The sequence below is a fragment of the Balaenoptera ricei genome, chromosome 14 (genome assembly GCF_028023285.1).
Source record: "Balaenoptera ricei isolate mBalRic1 chromosome 14, mBalRic1.hap2, whole genome shotgun sequence".
Lineage (NCBI taxonomy): Eukaryota > Metazoa > Chordata > Mammalia > Artiodactyla > Balaenopteridae > Balaenoptera > Balaenoptera ricei.
In genome coordinates, this window is record NC_082652.1 from 76,863,510 (window position 1) to 76,883,659 (window position 20,150).

The 20,150-nt window shown below is 51.3% G+C and overlaps 1 protein-coding gene across 1 annotated transcript in view; it reads left to right on the forward strand.

Annotated features, from left to right (window-relative positions):
* The first annotated feature begins 1,942 nt into the window (after nt 1–1,942).
* ONECUT2 (one cut homeobox 2) overlaps nt 1,943–20,150 on the forward strand; it is a 39,090-nt gene continuing 20,882 nt past the window's right edge. Inside the window, exon 1 of the mRNA XM_059894683.1 lies at nt 1,943–3,182. Coding sequence (XP_059750666.1) covers nt 1,943–3,182 — 1,240 coding nt within the window. The remainder of the gene's footprint in view (nt 3,183–20,150) is intronic.

The following is a 20,150-nucleotide window of genomic DNA, read 5'->3' on the forward strand; positions in this document are numbered from 1 at the left end:
GAGGCATATACAGTATTCCAGACTGTGTCCTTGTTTTCTTATCAAGTTTTCTCTAACAGCTGGAAGTTGTTGGAGGGGGCTGTCTTAAGGAGACCCCCTGCTCTTCTTTTGACAGCTGATCAAAAGAAAATAGGTCACGCTTCTCCAACTTATGTCCACCCTGTCCTTAATTACTGTCTCTTTAAACAAAGGCAACATCTGCGCAACCTCAGCTAGCTTGAATCTTCGCAGGCAAACAGAACGCAACCTGCTTCGGAAGAATCTGTTTCTTGTAAGGTTTTCAATGCCGAGTGGCTCTCTGCCTTCAACTACCCCCTCCACCCCAACCCGGGCCGCAGAAATCTCCACCTTCTCTCTACACCCCCGCTCCACTCCCAGTCGCCGACCAGGGGTTACTAAACAACGGCAATCCTGGGTAGATGAAGGTACACTTTTCAAAGCTGTGGCTTGCGAGCGTTCTAGAACTCACCAGGGCTCTGGTCTTTTCAGAAACAAGGTTTGGATATACAGATATGGGCTCCATGTCATCTATCCACAGCCGTAACCCAGGGCGTTCCTCTCCCGGGATTCGAGAGACGTGTGTGTGTCTGTGTGTGTGTGTGTGTGTGTGTGTGTGTGTTAGGGGAAAGATCCGCGAGTAACGTCCCGGACGTTTACATACTCCCTACCCCCAGGAGAAGTTTGCTAACTAAGGCATCGGCAACAACCCTGCTGTACACTGCCCCCCTCCAGCCCCCGCCCCCTCCCACCACTCCTTTCCAACTCGCTCGCGCAGCAAGCACTTGGTCACCTTGAAACCGTAGCTCCTGGTGTTCTAGTTTTGTTCTGCAATCTAGCAGGGGCCCTTCTGAAGGCTCATAACTGAGAGATTTATGGGCTCGCCGGGTAATTAAATGATGTTATTGTGTTAACTTTGCAGGCATTACTGCGGCCCGCGCCGCGGGTGGGCTTGCGTCCGCCGGCCGTAGCTCGCAGGCAGCGAGGGCGCTGGAGTTCCTTCGCCCCGCAGATTCCGCACTCCCCAGTCTCGGGAATTTACCCTACATTAGAATACATTAGCGCCCGCATTTTAAAAGGCTAAACTACTGGCTCCCAGCTAGGGACGCTTAGGAAGTGGCTTGTTAGGAGACGTGGGATTGTTTTTACACCAGCACGTAGCTGGAGTCTTTCCCTCCTGGCTTGCCTCGATAAAAGCTTTGGGGTGAAGCAAGGGGAACTGAAGCAAAGCCCTTTAGCCCAGGTCGCAGCAGCTCCGGAGAGACACAGAGCGGCATCTTTAACGTAATTTCTCTCCCTCACTCGCTCTCTCGCCTCTCTCTCCCCACTACCCTCTCTTCCCCTCCCTCTCTCCTTCTCTTTGACGTTTGATTCCAGTGGCAAAGGAGGAAAAAAAAAAAAAAAAAGGCACAGAGCCGTCAGCCAAACCTGAAACGCGCGGCCCCGCCCCCTCCTCAGCCATTGGCAGCTGTGCGCAGAAGGCCCGCCCCCCGGGGCAGTCGCGGCCACGCAGTGGCTGCTCGCGGCGCCCATCGGGCACTGCCCCGCCCCGGGTCCGGGAAGGTAGGTTGGCTGCCCCGGCGAGCGGCAGAGCCCTTCTGGACAGCTCCCGCTCACCCAAACAGAAGACGTCGGCGCCGGAGCGGGCTCGGACATGGCGAGGCAGCGCGCCGCCCCGAGCGGCGGGACTCGGTGATCCCTCCCTCCTTCCCCGCCCCCTCCCGTCTCCCGCACACACGCCCCGTCCGCCCCCACCCCACCCCCACCCCGGACGCGCCCGCCCGCCCGCAGCCCGGGGCGCACACCCGCACGCACGCTCCCCCTCCACACGCTCACGCACTCCCGCGCCCTCCCTTGCTCCCGCGGCAGAGCTCCGCCACGCTCGCCTTGCCAGCCCGCCGGCCGCCCCCGCCGCCCCCGCCGCCCCCGGGCCCCGATGGACTGAATGAAGGCTGCCTACACCGCCTATCGATGCCTCACCAAAGACCTAGAAGGCTGCGCCATGAACCCGGAGCTGACAATGGAAAGTCTGGGCACTTTGCACGGGCCGGCCGGCGGCGGCAGCGGCGGGGGCGGCGGCGGGGGCGGCGGGGGCGGCGGCGGGGGCCCGGGCCATGAGCAGGAGCTGCTGGCCAGCACCAGCCCTCACCACGCGGGCCGCGGCGCCGCTGGCTCGCTGCGGGGCCCGCCGCCGCCGCCGCCGCCGCCAACGGCGCACCAGGAGCTGGGCACGGCGGCAGCGGCTGCAGCGGCGGCGTCGCGCTCGGCCATGGTCACTAGCATGGCCTCGATCCTGGACGGCGGCGACTACCGGCCCGAGCTCTCCATCCCGCTCCATCATGCCATGAGCATGTCCTGCGACTCGTCCCCGCCCGGCATGGGCATGAGCAACACCTACACCACGCTGACGCCGCTCCAGCCGCTGCCGCCCATCTCCACCGTGTCGGACAAGTTCCACCACCCGCACCCGCACCCCCACCACCACCACCACCACCACCACCACCACCACCAGCGCCTGTCGGGCAACGTCAGCGGCAGCTTCACTCTCATGCGCGACGAGCGCGGGCTCCCGACCATGAACAACCTCTACAGCCCCTACAAGGAGATGCCCGGCATGAGCCAGAGCCTGTCCCCGCTGGCCGCCACACCGCTGGGCAACGGGCTGGGCGGCCTCCACAACGCGCAGCAGAGCCTGCCCAGCTACGGGCCCCCGGGCCACGACAAAATGCTCAGCCCCAACTTCGACGCGCACCACACTGCCATGCTGACCCGCGGTGAGCAACACCTATCCCGCGGTCTGGGCACCCCGCCCGGGGCCATGATGTCGCACCTCAACGGCCTACACCACCCGGGCCACGCTCAGTCCCATGGGCCGGTGCTGGCGCCTAGCCGTGAGAGGCCACCCTCGTCCTCTTCGGGATCGCAGGTGGCCACATCAGGCCAGCTGGAGGAGATCAACACCAAAGAGGTGGCCCAGCGCATCACCGCCGAGCTGAAGCGCTACAGCATCCCACAGGCGATCTTCGCGCAGAGGGTGTTGTGCCGGTCTCAGGGGACTCTCTCCGACCTGCTCCGGAACCCCAAACCGTGGAGTAAACTCAAATCTGGCAGGGAGACCTTCCGCAGGATGTGGAAGTGGCTGCAGGAGCCCGAGTTCCAGCGCATGTCTGCCTTACGCCTGGCAGGTAAGCCCAGAGGGTCTCCTGGAGCCAGGGTGCTGGGAGAGGGCAACGGGGTGGCTGTGGCCCCGGGTGAGGGCGCTTAGCCACATCTCTGGGTTCTCGGCTCCTCTCCTCTCCACACTTCCTATTTCTTCTCTATTTCTTCTTCTGTTTCCTCTTTCTCCTCTCCTCTTCTTTCTGTTCTCCCTTTCTCTTACTTCTCTTCCTTCCTCCCTCCGTGTCTCCCGGGCTTCCTGACCGACCCCCACCCGCATTTTATTCGCACTTTGCGCAACGTGCCAACTCTGCCCTCTTCTTCCGCCCTTACCCAGCTGTGGGAGTCGCGATGGGGGTGCACCGTGTCCGCTAGGAGCCCTCTCTTTCCAGGACTCACAGGGAAGGGGGATTGCCTTTATTGGAAACCCTGTGCACTTGAACTCTTGCTTAGACAATACATTTCCGAGCTTGCTTAGGCAATACATTTCAGTTTTCCAAGCTGCCTGGTCTCCCCATATGGAGGCAGTTGGTGGGCGGGGGAGGGAGGGGGGGAGCGGGAGGCAAACTTGTTTGGTCACTGACAAGAGTCACAGCCTTGCCCACGCGGAGAACGGGTGACCAGGATACAGCAGCGCTTCCCGAGCCCGTTTCCGGCCTTGACATTGGCACGGGGACTTTATGATCGAAAGAGCGGGCTGGGGCCAGCTCCCTTGTCTCTGCCCACAGTGAGGGGAGGGTGCAAGGACGAAGGTTGGGACTGCCACATTCACCTCTCTGGGAGGACGGGAGAGGAGCAACTAAGAGTAGAGAGCGTCCTGCCTCACTCGCCGGCCGCCCTTGCCCGGCTCCCAGCGTCTGCCAGGATTTGCCGAGGTTTGGGGCTTCCGGGAGAGGCTGAGAGCTCGCGGGAAGAGGTGCAGAAAAATTAAGATGCAGGTTAGTTAACGCATCTTGGCCGCGGGCTACAGGCTCCACCTTTGCATTAAGCGGACGCTGATTGTGCGCGTAGCTCGGCGACGGGGAGGGCTGGCGGCCGGCGGGAGAGGACGGGTCGACGCATTGGTTACATTGTTCTGTAGCCGGCTTAGCTCTTTGTGCCTCCTCTAGCGGCAGAGCCGCGAGGTACAGCCCTCTATTGTTCTAGGAGCGCAGAAACCTCCTGTGTGGGCGGCGGGAACCAGAGAGAAAGGCGCAGCCGTGGCTGCGACTGGCACACAGTTGCGCGCACAGTTGCGCGCTTTAGTGCGCACAGATCCAGCGCGGTGCGCGTGGCAATTGCGCTGCCCCCAGGACCCTGCCACGGGCCAAGAGGGGCAAAGTGTCCAGGCGCCCCACTGGGGAGGATGCACGGTACCCGACTGCAGGCCGAGATGGGCAGCTTCTTTTGGACTGAGGCTGTCCCTCCCGATCGTCGGATTATCTGGGGGACAATTCGTGGTGGCAGTGATTTACATAGGTGCGGGTAGTGGGTAGCGCGCGGTTCCGAGCCGCACACAACGCGCTTCCGGACCGGCTCCCCGGGGCTTTCCTCGCACCGCTGAGCCTGGTTTATAGGGTGCACTCTACCTACGCCGGACAGGGCTGGGGGATGTGACAGGCAGCGTGTTCGCCCAGGCTTGGGGAGGGGGCGTTTCCACTCTGACAGCCTCCGCCTTTGCCCGCTGTTGGAGGATTCGGATCTCCAGTCAGTAATCTCCCCGCCGTGTTGATCTGAAAAGGTAAAGAAACTAGCCCCCCCCCCAAGGGCTTCCCCACATCGGTGGACTCCAAATAGTTATGCATGGATTTAGAAACCTACTTTATTTTTCTCCTCATTTAGCTTACTCTTCATCCTCTCCTACAATTTTCTCTGATTGCTCTTGGTTTCTCGCAAAGAGTAAGCAGTGAATAGAGAATATCAGTGAAAAACTGGAAGCTTACTGACAATTCCAAACAATGTGGTACCCCTTTGTCTTAGGCCCCTGAAAATACCTTTAGTCCCTCACGGGTGAGTTTTAGCAAGGGCTGGCTTCTTGGGCACAGGCAGCCAGAAGAGACTTGGCAGCTGGTCTTGGGGAGGGGGGACCAGGGTAAGGTAAAGGCAGGATGACAGCTATTCTACTCCGGCTGATCTCAGAGCGCTGCCGCCCCCTCACGCCTGTCCCGAAAAAGACAGAGATTTTAAAAACACGTGCCTTCTGCCAATGTATGTCTGAAAGTGATTTGGAAAGTAATGCTTTTCTGGTTAGCCGGTCTCAAGCATTTTTGCAACAGCATTGCTGGGATGAGGGAGAGTGTGGCATCCCTGGGGGACCCCAATCCCACCACCCACCACGGGAGAGTCCCGGGGCCACTCCTCAGGGGCTGGCCTTGGGCAGCATCGGGGATTTTCAGAGTAGGAGCAAGAAAGCCCCTTCAGTGGGAGTCTGAAAGCCTCCTTCAGCGACTGGGAATTTCCTGCGAGGGACCCCGCTTTGCTCAAGCATTCAAATGTGTGTGTGTTTTATTACCCAGAGTTGAAAGGGGACAAGAGCTTTAGCCTTTTTATCTGGGCATTTGATCAGCAACTACAAGTGTGTTGAGTGGTTATTATTACATAGGAGGCTTTTCAGTTTGGGGTCAGTAGATCAGTCTCTTCAGACACTGATGCAGAAGCTGGGACTGGTATTATGTGCTTGGAGCGCTAGGGGACGGGAGCAAATGGAGAAGAAAAGCTGAGGCCTTCTCCTCCAGGAGTATGGATCGATCTCGCCAGGACGCTGCCGAGGGCCCACACCATTGAGCTCTGGGGGTTAAACAATCCCAGTGACTCTACAGGGCAGCTCTGCCTGACTCCCAGGCCCGAACCTCGCCGAGACCGACCAGCCCCCCATCTCATCGAGACCAGTTCTCTCTCTCAATCTCTCTCTCCCTCTCTCTCTCTCTCTCTCCCTCCTTTTAATTTCCCTTTCTCTTTCTCATTTTGGGTCTTGCCAGAGGTAAGCAGATAGGGGTTTGAGGGACCACAGAGTTAAGATGTCTGATTTCAGCCAGTGTCGGCAACCTCACCCTTAGGTGAAGTACACCCCCGTCTCAACAGAAGCGCCGGCCGCCTCGGTGTATCCACAGCCCGGGATAGCATTTCAAAAGGGAAGGGAGAAGATGGGGGAACTCAGATTGCCTCAACAGTAGATTTCAGAGAAATGGGCTCCAAGTGCACGACTTCGTTCATAAAGGGTGGCGAGGGCCGAAACTGCAACCATGCGGCCTTGGGTCTCTTCCGCGGTCCCCGGGGCTGGCTCCCGCAGAGCAGTTTTTATTAACCCGGCAAGAGGGGGCGAGGACAAACTCCAGCGTGTTCAAGCACAAACCCTCACTGGCTTTGAGCCCAGGAGGCCTCTGAACTAAGCACACACGAACCAGGAGGGACGGAGAGAACCCAGGCAAGAAAGTGGATGGGCGCCTCGCGGAGGACGATCGAGACCCCGGTGGCGGGAGTGGTTTCCTCCAACAACTGGAAGACAGAGCAGAGACCCTCCGACGACACACCCTGCCGAGGTTTCCGCCTTCTGTGAGCCGGGCTCCCGGGGCGGCCCGCCCCGAGCCTACCTCGCGTCCCCACGGCGAGCGGACGCCCGGCCCTCCCCAGGCAGCAGCTCCCAGCGGCCACTCTGGAGCCAACTCTGTTGAGGCAGAGGAGGGCCCTTAACCAACCCAACGGGATGTCGCCTGGGCCACCTGACGCCCGCGGCAGCGGAGCGTGGCCAGGGCAGAACGCTGCGGCGCCTGCCAGGGGCACCACGTGCGTGCGCGGCTCATTTTGGCGCCAGGGGACGTCCTCAGGCCACCCTAAGCCTAGGGACGGGGGCGGGGACCTCATCCGCAGAGACCCGCATCCCGACTCCCACCCCTCCCTTTGGTCAGCCTCTCGGCCGGGCTCAGCCGGTCTCTCCCGAAGGTTTAGTTCGGGGTCCGAGCGGGAGAGGCCGAATGTAGCCCACGTCGGTACGGAACACAAGATGTTTTCTCCTGCTGGCTGGTCGGATTAATAATTGAAAAGCTCGCTACCATCCTTGCTTGGTCGAGTCCCCGGTGCCTCGAGAACACCTTCCCAACTCGCATTAAGGTGGGCGGGAGCTGGGCCGAGCTGGCGGGACGCGAGGGAGGGTAGTGAACCCGCGGGCGAGAAGTAGCCCGGGTCGCCGGGCACCCTCGATGCGAGAGGCTGCGCATTTATTTTTATTCCAGGCTTTCCACCATGTGGTTATGTCACTTTCTCAAACAAATGTGTATATGGAGGGAGATCGATGCTGATAATGTTTAGAAGATTAAAAGAGCATTAATGCTGGCAACAATAACGTAAACGTGTGGACCCAGATTTCATTGATCTGGAACTTGATCCGGCGCGTTTCCAGTAAGCCCGACGGCGCCCTCTTCCCAGCAGAGCGCTCGCCAGTGGCCTGGGTCCCCGGCGCTCCCGCCGCGCTGCTTCCCCAGCTCCAGGCGGGTTCTCGGGTCTGGCCGCTGCTTCACCCCGCGCGGCCCCAGCCCGCCGCTTCCTACTCGAGGTTTCCTGCTGTCGCCCGGCTGCCTGCCCTCTCCCCCAGTCCCCGCGCGCGCGCAACGCCGCTTTCTGCGCTCCCTGCCGCGGGCTCTGCGGGTGGTTGGTATACCGAAGGCGTCGCACGGGACGGCGCCCGAGTCCTCCCAGTCCTCTCGTGTAAGCAGGGTGCCTTCGCCTCTGCCCCGCGCGGCCCGCATCTGGTCCAGCAGGGCCGGGGGCAACTTCTTTCCTCCATGGAAAGCATCCGGGAAATTTGGTCTCCTCTCCATATGCGGGAACGTCCAAGCCGAACTTTAGAAACGACGTCTCTAAAGAGAAAAACAAATATCATATATTAACGCATATATGTGGGAACCTAGAAAAAATGGTACAGATGAACTTAACTTGCAAAGCAGAGATAAGAGACACAGACGTATAGAAACGACGTCTCTAAAGCTGCCTGCTAACCTCGCAGCTTCCTGATCCGCGGATCCGCTCCATCCTTGTTTTCATTAAGAAGGAACATTCTCATTAAATGTTCCCATTCGCAGACTTTCTACACTGGTGCATTAGTTGGACAGTTAAACGAGGCCCCAGTGACAATGGCCTGGGCTTCATCCCTCAGAATGGTCTGCTCTGGGCTAATTGGGTCAACCAGAGAAGAATCTTGTTTCTTGCCCCGGCTGGTAAGAAACACCAGACTGGGGAACCGCACCGCCCCAGCTCCCCTTCCCACCAGCTGGAGAGATCTTCCCCTCTGAGACGCGGGACTCAGGCCTGGCCCTGGTAGAGAGGTTTTCTCTGAGACACCTGCCTTGACGGGAAAAGAAAGAACTTCAAAGCTGTCCCTTCCCTCTGGCAGGAAGACCTCCACATCCTGCCAACCGCTCCTTTTGCCAAATGGCTTATTCTTCCAGAAGGAACACTAAGGTGAATGAAAGAGCTGGGACGGTAGTGGGGGTGAGATAAGAACTAAATTGTTCGGGTTTTTTGAAATTATAAATTCTCCAGTTTTAGAAATACTAAGCTTTTCCTTCAAGAGAAGGTTTCAACCTGGACGAAAAGGAGTGTTTTCCTTCCTTCTCCAAGAACGAAATGAGAAAAAGGAGGAAGGAAAGGAGGGAGAAAAAAACCAAATCTTGCGTTATTCTGCTTTGCCGTGTGGCAAAGGGGAAGCAGTCATTTCTTTCTGTCCTCCCCAGAGATAGGGGGCATCTTCCTTCCAGTGGGTTTCCTTAGAGAAGGGAGCTTTGATACAGCTCCTTGATTCCTAGTCAGAATGAGCCCTACCCCTCTTCTGAAAACCTACAGTGAACTAGGTCAGGTGATCAGATACAGAAACCAAAAAGGGTGCGCTGTTTCCTTTTGGTGCAGAAGACAGCGGGCCCCTCCCCTCAAGCTCCCGGTGAAGGGCTCTTAGGTTCTGGGAGGGGCGAGTGGGCTTTTGGAGGGTGGAATCTTAGACTTTCCCCCAGCCCCATCTTAGAATCCCCAAACAGGGCTGGATTCCTGGTGAATGGTGAGGGTGGGGCAGAGGGGAAACTAAGCCCCCCAGATTCTCTGTGTCTCTGAGAGCAACCCCACTTCTCTCTAGAGACACGTGTCTGCCCAGAGGTAATAGGGGACCCTGGGCAGGGTTTACCCTCTTGAGCTCTAGGCCTGACCCCTGAGGGGGAAAGAGGCTGCCTCTCCAGCTTTCTTCAATCCAAAATTTCACTTCAGGGTCGCCTCTTGGTTTTCTGGGCTTTAGAACCTGTTTCTAAAGGAAAATCGGAGGAAGGGGGTTGAAGAGTTCTCAGGAAGAAAGCACTGGACACCACCACACTATTGCTGGTGACTGGTGTTGGTAGAAACTGTCTTGAGGGAAAGTGGTATCGTGTAGGGGTATCCCTGGAGGAATGGAAACCTCAGAGGAGAAGCAGAGGGATTTCGTTTCTGGGCTCTTGCCAAAGGAAGGAAAATGAGGAGGGAATAAATAGAAATAATTGTCTGGATAAAGGGCCCTGGGGAAAAGGGTGAATATTGAGGAACCCTGGGCCTTAAACTTCATCTACAGCTTCTGCGTTATCCTCGTCCCCAGCCCTCTCAGAGACCCTTGTTTTTCCTGACCTGGGGAAAATTGCTTCCTCTGAGGGGATACTTTTCTTGGTGGGGGGAGACCATTATGAGGGAACCCAACAGGGATATTTATACTGTCAGGTACAGAGCCTGCTCAGGGTGGGCTGGGGACCCCTCAGCACCCCCTTTCATCACCCAGTCTGTCCCCCTAATGCACTTCAGTGCCTCTGGGAAAAGCTTGATTTTTGATTTCCAAGTCTCACTCCAGGTGAAGACTCTGAGAAATGTACACAGGTTCTTGTAGGGGCAGGGAGGAGGAGCTGGGGAGGTTGACTGGGTAACTCAGCCCCTCTGATGCGTGGCAGGGTACAGATGGGCAAGGCGTGGAGGCGGGCTGTGGGCTGTGTGGACAGAGCTTGTCTCACTGGGGGAGAAGTGGACATTGTGGACATTGTTGTGAAAAACCGTCCTACACAAATTGTCCCAGAGGGAAGGGAGGCTCTGCGTTCCACCTTGGCGCCTCTCTCGCCATTTGAAGATCCATTACTCTTCTGTAGAAAGCAGACTTTGTTTGGGTTGGAAGCACACCTCCAACGTAATTTAATCAGCATTGGACTTTGGCTCATGTAATCAAATATACATATACTTTCTCCTGCAGGAAGAAAAATAATTTCTCTGTAACTGGTATTGACTTGAAGTCATGTAATCTCTGGAAAGCATCACGTTTTTAAAGGGCAAGGTAAAATTAAGGGGGAAAGAACCCACAGTTTCAGTGGTTTGCCTTGTAATAGCTAAGAGAGCCAGTTACCGCCTAAGAAAGGACAGAAGGAGAATTCTAGAGCTGAAATGCATGGGCTGCTCCAATTGTAGGTATCCCGCTCCAGCTTCCTCTGTGTAGTCAACCTCCCAGATCTATACTGGTAGGAAACAAGGTTGACTGGCTCACCAGATCCTAGGAATTTGGGCTTTATGTTTATGTTGGGTTGAGGCATCTTCGGAAGAGTCTGGAGCTCCGTTGCTTGCTCCATTTTTTTCTTTCCTCTTTGGAGAGACCACAGGCGGCAGCAGCAGGATCCCAGTGGGCAGCAAGCCCACTCCACCCCCAGGGCCTTGAGCCTTAAGCTCTGCCCTAGAGCATCCCCCTAGAGCAAGCTTGGACTCCCCACCCCCAGGGCGAGGCTCTGGGCTTTACCCAGGTTGGGTCTGTTAGGGAATCTGTTGTAAACACAGATCCATTGATTTGCATTTGTCAGAGAGTAAAGTTAAACCAGTGAAAAGAGAAGCCCTTACCCTTTTATGCAGGGCCAGGGAAACCTTTCATATTGATCCTATTGATCCAACCTTTCCCTTTAAGGAAACCACATAGTTAAAGACCCTCATTCAATAGATTTACCCTTTGTGCTTGTGATATTCCTTTAAGTGTTCTCATCTAGGATAGCTGGGCATTAAGCCCACACTCCAAACCAAACAAAAATGAAAAGGGGGTAGGAGGGGAGGAGTCAAGAGGCAGAATTGTGGGAAGTGAAACTGAATCAAACTGAAATGTGTAATGACTTGATTGGGGAATGTTTTCTCATTCTTCTAAGATGGCATGCAGGGATAAGGACAAAATAGATGGCATTTAGCGATCTCCTCTTTTCTCTTCTCTTCTCTCTTTCCCTCCCCCCAAAACAAAATCTGTTTAGATGCTAGAGTAACAACATCACAGGAACATCATTTTCTACTGTAAAATTATTTCAGTCAAGCCACTAGCTTGGTTCGTTTACACTGGTTCACTTAATGGCAGTGATACTTCCACAAAAATTATTTTGGTTCATTTGTAGCAAATTGGGAATAAAATTGTCCCCAGAAATGCAATATTTTGGACTCTGTATATGAGCATGAACACTGAAGTCACTTTCGAAGAGAAGGGCTTGGAGTCGTGTGTTCTGATGGAAGTAAGTAGAAATCAGACCAGGAGTAGGGTACAACTTTTTCTTATTGAGCAGCGTAGATGGAACAGGAATTGCTAAATATTGCTCAGTACCCTTTGTGTTTGCGGAAATGAAAATGAAAGTCCCCTTTGTTTCCAGAACTGTTGGCATGATCCGTTTTTATTTCTTCCTTGACCCTTTTTGTTCTGTAAATAACATCCATTTGTGATTTTTTTTTCAACATGTTCCATGTGCTATTCCTAATTGGCTATCTCTTGGGTTGTGTTCAGACATTCATGTTTGTTTTATGTGATTGAAAAATATTAATGATTCCTTAGGTGAGCTAATGTATTTATCTGCTGAGTGAGTTCAAAGGGCAGAGTTCAGCTATGGTTCAGGTTAATTGAACAGGAAGCAGTGAGCTTTCCAGTCTGTGTTGAACAAGGGACCAGTTCCTTAAAATATCACACTCAGCAAACACACAATTTCAGTGTCTTCATCCTGGAGTCTGATGTAAGAGGCTCAGATCAACTTGGATTGCTTGTTTAAAAACCCAAAGCAAAGCACAGCAACTGCAACAAAGCCCCCAAGTCCCCCTCAGGGAAGAAGAGTTTTCTCATTGGCTAATTGCTTTATTGGTAGCACTGACCTGCAGAGCAGCTGCAGGGGCCTGGATGAAGGCTTAGGCCTCAGAATAATGTGCTCCATTAGAACAGGGCAAGGCATTTTTTGTTTACTCAATTGGAGCTCCCTGCAAAGTGCCATTAACGCCGGCCCGACCGCATGTGTGTTGCAAAAGGCAAAGGTCACGCCAGTCAGGCTGTAGGCACAGCCAGCTCTGCCGTGGTGGGAGGGAGGGCATCCTGTTGGCATTGCCCTCTTCAAGCTTGGCCCAGCCCCATGGGCCCCTCCAGGGCTTTGACCAAAGCAAGCACTTGCACAACTTGTTTACATTTCCCAATTGCTGAATCATGTTATTGATGATTACACAGTTTTGATCTGAGCACCATCAATCATACATGAGAAAAAAATCCTCCCACTGACCCTCTCTTTCTTATTTATGTTCCCTTCATCATTGTGTATTACAGTAAATAGAATTGTGCAAACGGTGCTTTTTAGCAAAGTGCTTGGATCAAGAGGAAGACAGACCTCCAAACCTGGCCAGCGGGTTGTTTAGCAGAAAGGAAGTTTGAGGTGGAACCAGGAGCACAGTCAAGGCTTCTACCAAAAGCACCTTGAGCTAGAGTGCCACCTGCCGGAAGTCTTCTAACTGCAACAAGCCTTGCACCTCTAAGGCCCAGGCTCTTTTCTTCACTTTGTTCCTAGTGTCTGTCTCTCCATTCCCCACCCTACTGACCACTACCCGTATTTTCCTAGAAATTTCTTAGGGGACTTTCTCCTGGTCCTTTGGAACTCTAACCTCTGCCTCTCCGAATTCGTTGCCAAGGAGAAATCAGAGGTTTTGCTGTGATGGGTAAAGGTGTTTCGCCCACCCTGCATACTGAGGTAATAGTCTCCTGCTTGAGAGATGAGGGGCAGAAAAGGCAAAAAATATCTGTGGGAGAGAAGAGGAATGGTTATGTGTGTAAGAGAAACGGCTCAGTTGATGGTGCCAGTGAGGGCTGTACCAACTGTAAGGTGCTCTGCAAAGGCAAAGTATTGTACGAAAGAGGGGGGGTGAGAGAATTAGTATGGGCAGGGAGGACATCAGGAAAGAGATATGCCAGATCGGTGAGCCAGAGGTGGGCTCTGTGAAACCCCCTGGGAAGAGAAAAAGTGAACCAGCCATTCTGCAGTTGCAAAGAAGTAAGCCAGTGAGCTACACTTGGAGCCAAACTGTGGCGCTGGCTGTAGCTCTGTGGGCGGCAGCTGTTTCCAGACTTGCCTCACGTGGATCTGGGCCCGGAGCCCCTGACAGCCGGTCGCCTGTGTGTGGGTTGCTGCCTCCACGCCTTGATGCAGGCTTCAGCACCACGAACAGCGCCACGGAGAGCCCTGGCAGCGAGCGCGCCCAGTCCGGGGTCTGAGCAAGTTTGCATCTCACCCCAGAGAAGGGAGATGGGTCCTCTACCGGGTTAAATCCGGGCAGGGCCCCGATCAGTAGCTCCAGCTCTCTAGATCTCGGAGCCCCAGGCAGAACAGGGCCTCAGATTTTCCTCCCTCGGCCCGTGGCTTCGTTTCTCTGTGGGAGGTCAGCGATAATAAAGGGAGAGGAGGCGATGGCGGTGAGAGGACAAAAGATGCTAAAGGACCCTTTCCTTTCCAAGAGGAAGAACATTACCTCTGTCGGGGGCGGAGGGATTGAACTGTTTTTCTCCATGTTCCTGGCTTCTGCAGGCGCTGACTGCTACTCTCAGCACGGTATTTCAGATTGAGGGTTTCCTTTCAAGGTTTACGGTCTGGCTGCCCTACACACAAATATACAAAAACGGATTTCCCCTCCCCCCCCACCCCTGCCTCCGCGTGAGTTTTGCAAACGTGGTTTTCATTATATGAAGCAAGATTCTCACATAATATCAGCAGTAATGTTGCCAGGCTACCTCCAATAAATCTAGAAAGTGGGTGTGATTTCTTGAGAGTTTTCCTTGATGGGGCTGTCTTTAAGAGGAACCTGTCCACCGCTTCTGTGGGCCAAGGGTTGTGTGACTTCCTCGAGGCCACACAACGGAGTCACATGGCCCTGGCCACGGTGAGAGCTGACATTAGGCACTGACCCCTGACTCTGGCTGTTTTCAATCAGTAGCTCTGCTTTATTTGTGTTTTTATTACAGAGAAAGGAGGCAGGTGGGTCCTTTTGGTCTGTGATTAAGCACAACTCCCATCTCTTTAGGTTTCTAGTAAAATGGCCCTTGACTTCCCAAAGCTAATTAAAATGTAAAACTTTTGCTTGATATCAAGAAACTTTAGTTCAAGCCTAATTTATTGTTAAAGTGGTTCTCGGGGAGGTGGAGCATAGGAACAGACAAGTGTATCCCCTTTAAACAGAAAGTCAAGGGCATGATAAATGAGATTTTCTTCCCTGTGACAATTCATCTTTAAATTCCAAGTGACTCTTGGATGAAAGGAAGAAAATCCAGCCCCAAACAAAACAAATCTGGTAGAGCATTCACTCTCAATGTTGAAAAAAATCATTTTCTGTGTCTAAATACCTAAACTCTTGCTCTATAAATGAGCAGGAACATATTTGAATTAGATCTAAGAACTGGTTTTAAATCTATTTGATAAACACTGATTAAAGCAGTTTCTTCAAGTCATATGATCTTTGAATTTGCAGGCATGCATTTCCTAGTAGTTGTTGGGTTACACTATCAAAACCTTTTCCGGTAAAACATGGATTTGACAGTAAGCAAAGCCTTTTTATTTTAAGTCTATTTTATATGCATCACTGCATCTTATTAAAATAAGGCCGTGCACTCTGCCAGGCCTTATACTAATGCATTTCCTTTCTAGTGAACTCAATGTGGTTTTTAAAAGATATTTTGACAAGACTGCAATGTAAACAGTACCTCCCCAATAGTCTTCTTTGACTCCAAATACTAAAAAAAAAAAAAAAAAAAGTGTGGATTAAAAGAACTTTTTGTGTTTCTGAAACAGAGCGACAGATTTCCAAATCTAAAGGTTTTTGTTTTTTTTTTAAGTCTTGGATTCAGATGCCTCCTAACATTTACCAGAGTTTATATCAATTCATGTTCAAGGCATGAGAGTGAATTCTTTAGTCACTCTCGGTGTTTAACCCTTCTCATCCTTTTTTTTTTTATTATTGTTCTGAAAAGAAAGAGACACTCTTCCTGTTGAAAACCAATTCTTTGACGGCATTCTGGGCCCCTGCCTCTCCTACCTTCTCAGGACCCAATCCCTTCCTGTGTTTATAACCTCTTCTTAGTATTTTCCCGTTCGAATTTTTGTGCTCCAGACTCTCCTATATTTTTTTAATGCTCCCCCCAACACCTGTTCCAACTTTAGCTCTTCCCTCCCTTCACTTCTAGAAAGAGTTGCTATAACTCAGTATCTGTTTTTCATCTCCCCTTTCAGTCCCAGCCCTTTGCTGTCTCGTTCTGGCCACTCCTGTTTGCTAAATCTGCTCTTACCAATGTCACTGTTGAGGTCTTTATAGCTAAATCCAATGGATGCTTCTCAGTTCTTACCTTAACTAGGCCTCTCCATGGCATGTGACACACTCCTGACCACGCTTACTGAAATACTGTACTGTCTTATTTTCCTTTTTGGAATTCTGGCTATTGCTTCTCGGTCTCCCTTCTGGGCTCTCTCCATCTAGCTCAGCATTCAGGCCTAGGCTATTCTATTTATTCGTTCATCATACTCACCCCGGAAGATTGCATCTGTTTGGTTGTCATCTTGCTATGCTGAGGACTTCTAGGTCTCTCTCCAGCCCTGATATCTCTCCTGAGTTCCAGGTCCCTATTTCCTTCTGCATCTGGACCTCTTTGCCTGGGTGTCTTCAAACTCAGTCCATCTCAAAGTGAACTCATTTTTCTTAACCCCCAGCCCCCATCACCACCACCACCAAATATGAGTCTCTTCTTTTATTCTCTCTCTCTTTCAGTAATATCATCTTGTACACAGAATCTCAAGCCAAAAACCAGGAAGTCAACTCAAACTCTTTCCTTTTCCCCCAAGTCAGCCATCCTAGCCATGTGGATTATACCTCCTAAATATCTGTCTCCATCCCCTCCACTGCTGCCCTCGCTGGAGGCATTACCAATTCCAACAGCCTCCTGACTGGTCTCCCTATCTCCAGTCTTGCCTTTTCCCATCCATTTTCCAGCCTTAAGCCACAGCGATTTTTCTGGAATCCAAATCTGACCACAGTACACTGTTGTTTAAAACTCTTTGTTAGCTCCCTTTGACCATTGGTGAAGGTACAGATCCCTGAGCAGGACAGACTAACCCCTGCTCACCTCCAGCCTCATCTCCCATCACTCCACCCATTTACTCTGCGCGCAAGACATGCTGCACTCCTAGCTCCTCAAACACACCAGGCCATTCCTTTAGCCTAGAACACTTTTCCCCTCACTCAACTAACCTCACCTCAAAATCTTGGCTTAAAGTTCCTTGTCTTTAAGCGAAATCTTGGCTTAGAAGTCTAGGAAGTTTTCTCTGGTCTCCTAAATTGGGATCTCCCTGGACTACCTATCCCATTTCACATAGAACACAGATAGGACTACCTATCCCATTTCACATAGAACACAGATAGGACTACCTATCCCATTTCACATAGAACACAGATAGGACTACCTATCCCATTTCACATAGAACACAGATAGGACTACCTATCCCATTTCACATAGAACACAGATAGGTATCACCTGCTTACTTGTCAGTGTCCTCTCCCCGCCCCAGATTGTAGGTTCTATGAGACCAAAGATTGGATAGAGCATGTGATAGGCAGCCAGTAAATATCCATGAATAAATTAATGAAGACCTTCATATGACATTGTTTCTGCCCATTTTACTCCCCCAAGTTAGTGGATGGCATTCGAAAAAGAATCATCAGTGTTGGTGCATCATTTGGAGATAGTATTTCATATTTGATGATATCGAGTTCTCATTGATGTCATTTTCCTTCTAAGCTAAGATACTACAGGTACGTATGAGTTTTAAAGGGAATCTTGAAGTGGGGTTAAACCTCCTATCCAAAGTTTCAGACTGGTATCTCCAGTAAGGTGAGGGATGTGAAACGATCACTAAACACTAGACTAGGGTGTTACCAGCTGACTCCAGTCTGCCAAGGTAACCTGCTCGAACAGGTGGTTCCTGCTGTCCTGCTCATACACTGCCCTCTTCACCACATCGACGTCCCTGCACGCTCTCTTCCTGCTGCCCGAAGTGCCTTATCTCGTCCGTCCCTCTCCAGATCCTCCCCGGCCACCACCTCAGGTCCTCCATCTCTGAACGTTCCCAGCAAACTCTAGCCCATTCTTTTTCCTCCCTTTGCTCCACTCTGGTTGCAGTCATCTGTTCCAAACTGCATAGCAGCTTCTTAGCTGGGGTCTTACACCCCTCTCCAGACCTCTCCTGTATCCCTTCCCTGTGGCTCTGGAGGGGAGATGCCGTAGCCCTGTGCCTCCCACAGCTGCTGTCCATGGCTGAGCACAGAATAGGCATTTTTTTTCAACTGAGTCATTTGGTGCATTCCTGCCTATTTTTATGGACTCCCCTAATTTCAGTCACTCGGTTGGGGAGGTGGGGGAGTTAGGTTTTGTATGTCTCCTTATAGCTGGCATTCTTTTCTAGCCTCTACTCTTTTTTTTTTTTTTTTTACATCTTTAGCCTCTGCTCTTCAAATAGGAGTATTCTTTTTTGTAAATATTTTGATCGTTGACAGAAATACTTGCTTACACAGTCAAAAATAGATTCCTGAGTTAACCTGAAATGACACCTAAGCTTAATATGGGGAAAACAGCGCTCATGATGGCTTGGTAAATACCAAAGGTGGTTCTGCTTCCACACACAGCTGAAAATGTTACCCATTTTAGAATATTTGAGGCTGCAAACACATCAGCAAATCAGAGGGACTATTTTCCTCTTTTAAGTCATTTTAATTATCAGTAAACCAAATTTGTATTTAAATGGCAGTAACTTGATACGCTACAAATTCCTAGATTTTTATTGACTTAAATTTACCTGTAAGGAAAAAAGCCAGAGGTCAACATTTTTGTAAGTTTACCCTTTTTCTCTCTTATTTCCTTTTATTTTGGCAAATGAGTACGTAAAGTTATTTGAGGTCTTTGAAACCCAGTAGTTAAAGGTTTTCAGGGATATACACAGTTCTGCCTACATAGTACTGAACTAAGTAATTACACATGGACAAAAATTAACTAGCTTTTTTCACCTTTGATTTTATTGGAATTTTAAGATTTGAGTGGATAAATCTCACTTATCTTTATAATATCCATACAGGATTGAGTGAAAAGAGGTTTTACCATTATCTCAACTTTAGTGAGAAACTGAAACTAAGATAATTTGCTGTACTTCTTAGGTGGAAATTATACATTTCCTGGAGTTTTTTTTTTTTTTACAGTTACGTTTTGACATTCCTATTACATGAGTAACAAACTATGAAGACCAGGCATATATGAACAGAATGTTTAAATTAAAATATTCCAGACCTTTTTTTTTTAAATGCCTTTAATTGAGTGCTTTGCTGTGCTGCATGATAATTAGGTATGCTTGGTAAGCAGTTGGCTTCAGTGACTGTCATCTGTGTGCCTTGCGTAGCCAAACCAAGTTTCCACTGACACAGACGCAGAGACAGGCAGGGGTGGGCAGAGCAGGAGGCAGCTCTGAGGCCTCTCTGAAGAGCCTTGAGCCCTTATTCAGAGGCTGCCCTCTTCTCTGGCTAGGGTACCATGGCCTGGACATGCCTGGCACCAAAGAAAGACCACACACTCCTTTTTTCCCTTCTTCCTGGTGCCTCATCTTCCTCCTCTGCCATCCTCCAAAGGAATTAGTTGGGACCTGGAAGAGAACTGCTGAGTTCACCCTCCCTGACCAGTTCTCCACCTAGAGCCTCGGACTTGGGCTTCCATAGACAGATTTTGGAAAGTCAATTGAAAGGGCAGAGTTGGGGGTAGGTAGGGATTGGATTGGAGGGGAGAGGGAGGAAAATCTACAGTAGAGATAGGTGGGCTTTTCTACTGGAAGCCACACCATCTCAGGAGCCCAAGTATTCTGCCTCCTTAGAGCTCCAGAAGCCCCTGGGGTATGAGCATCCCTATCTGAGACGGGGAAGGAGCCCCAAGCTAAGAAGAGAGGGAGTCTATGACAGGTCCTGGGAATAGTGTCTGTAGGACCCAGATCCTTCTATCCTAGGCTGTTGGGAAGGGATTGGAGGCACCAAGCATTCCTTTCTCCCTGCCTCTTTCAGAGCTGATCTTAGAGAAGTAGCAGCAGGGTAGCAGAACAGAACAAACGATCTTTGGCTTTGGAGTCAGACAGGCTTGGGTATTAATTATAACTCTTCCATTTACTAGCTCTGATTTAACCTCTCTGAGTCTCAGTTTCCTCCTTTGTAAAGTGGGAATAGTATGTCCATCTCGGAGAACGATGTAGGTATGAGAGATGATCTGTATAAAGTCATTGTTAGGTAACAGGCTGATCAGCTCTCTTCAGGACTTTCCCACAGAATTCCTTGCCTAGAGTGATGACCTGAGGGGATAAGACGGCCTTGGATGTTGGGGAGGAGGAGAGAAAGGAAATAAGGTACAGATTTTATTGAACATCTATTACGTGCTATGTATCAGTTACCTATTGCCATAGTAATACTAAGTAGCAAACCACCCCAAAACTCGTGGCGTTTAACAATAAACATTTTCCCTACCCCCCTTCCCCCTTGGTAACCATAAGTTTGTTTTCTACATCTGGGACTCTATTTCTGTTTTGTAAATAAGTTCATTTGTACCATTTTTTAAGATTCCTTATATAAGCGATATCATATGATATTTGGGGGGAGAGGAATAAATTGGGAGATTGGGATTGACATATACACACCACTATATATAA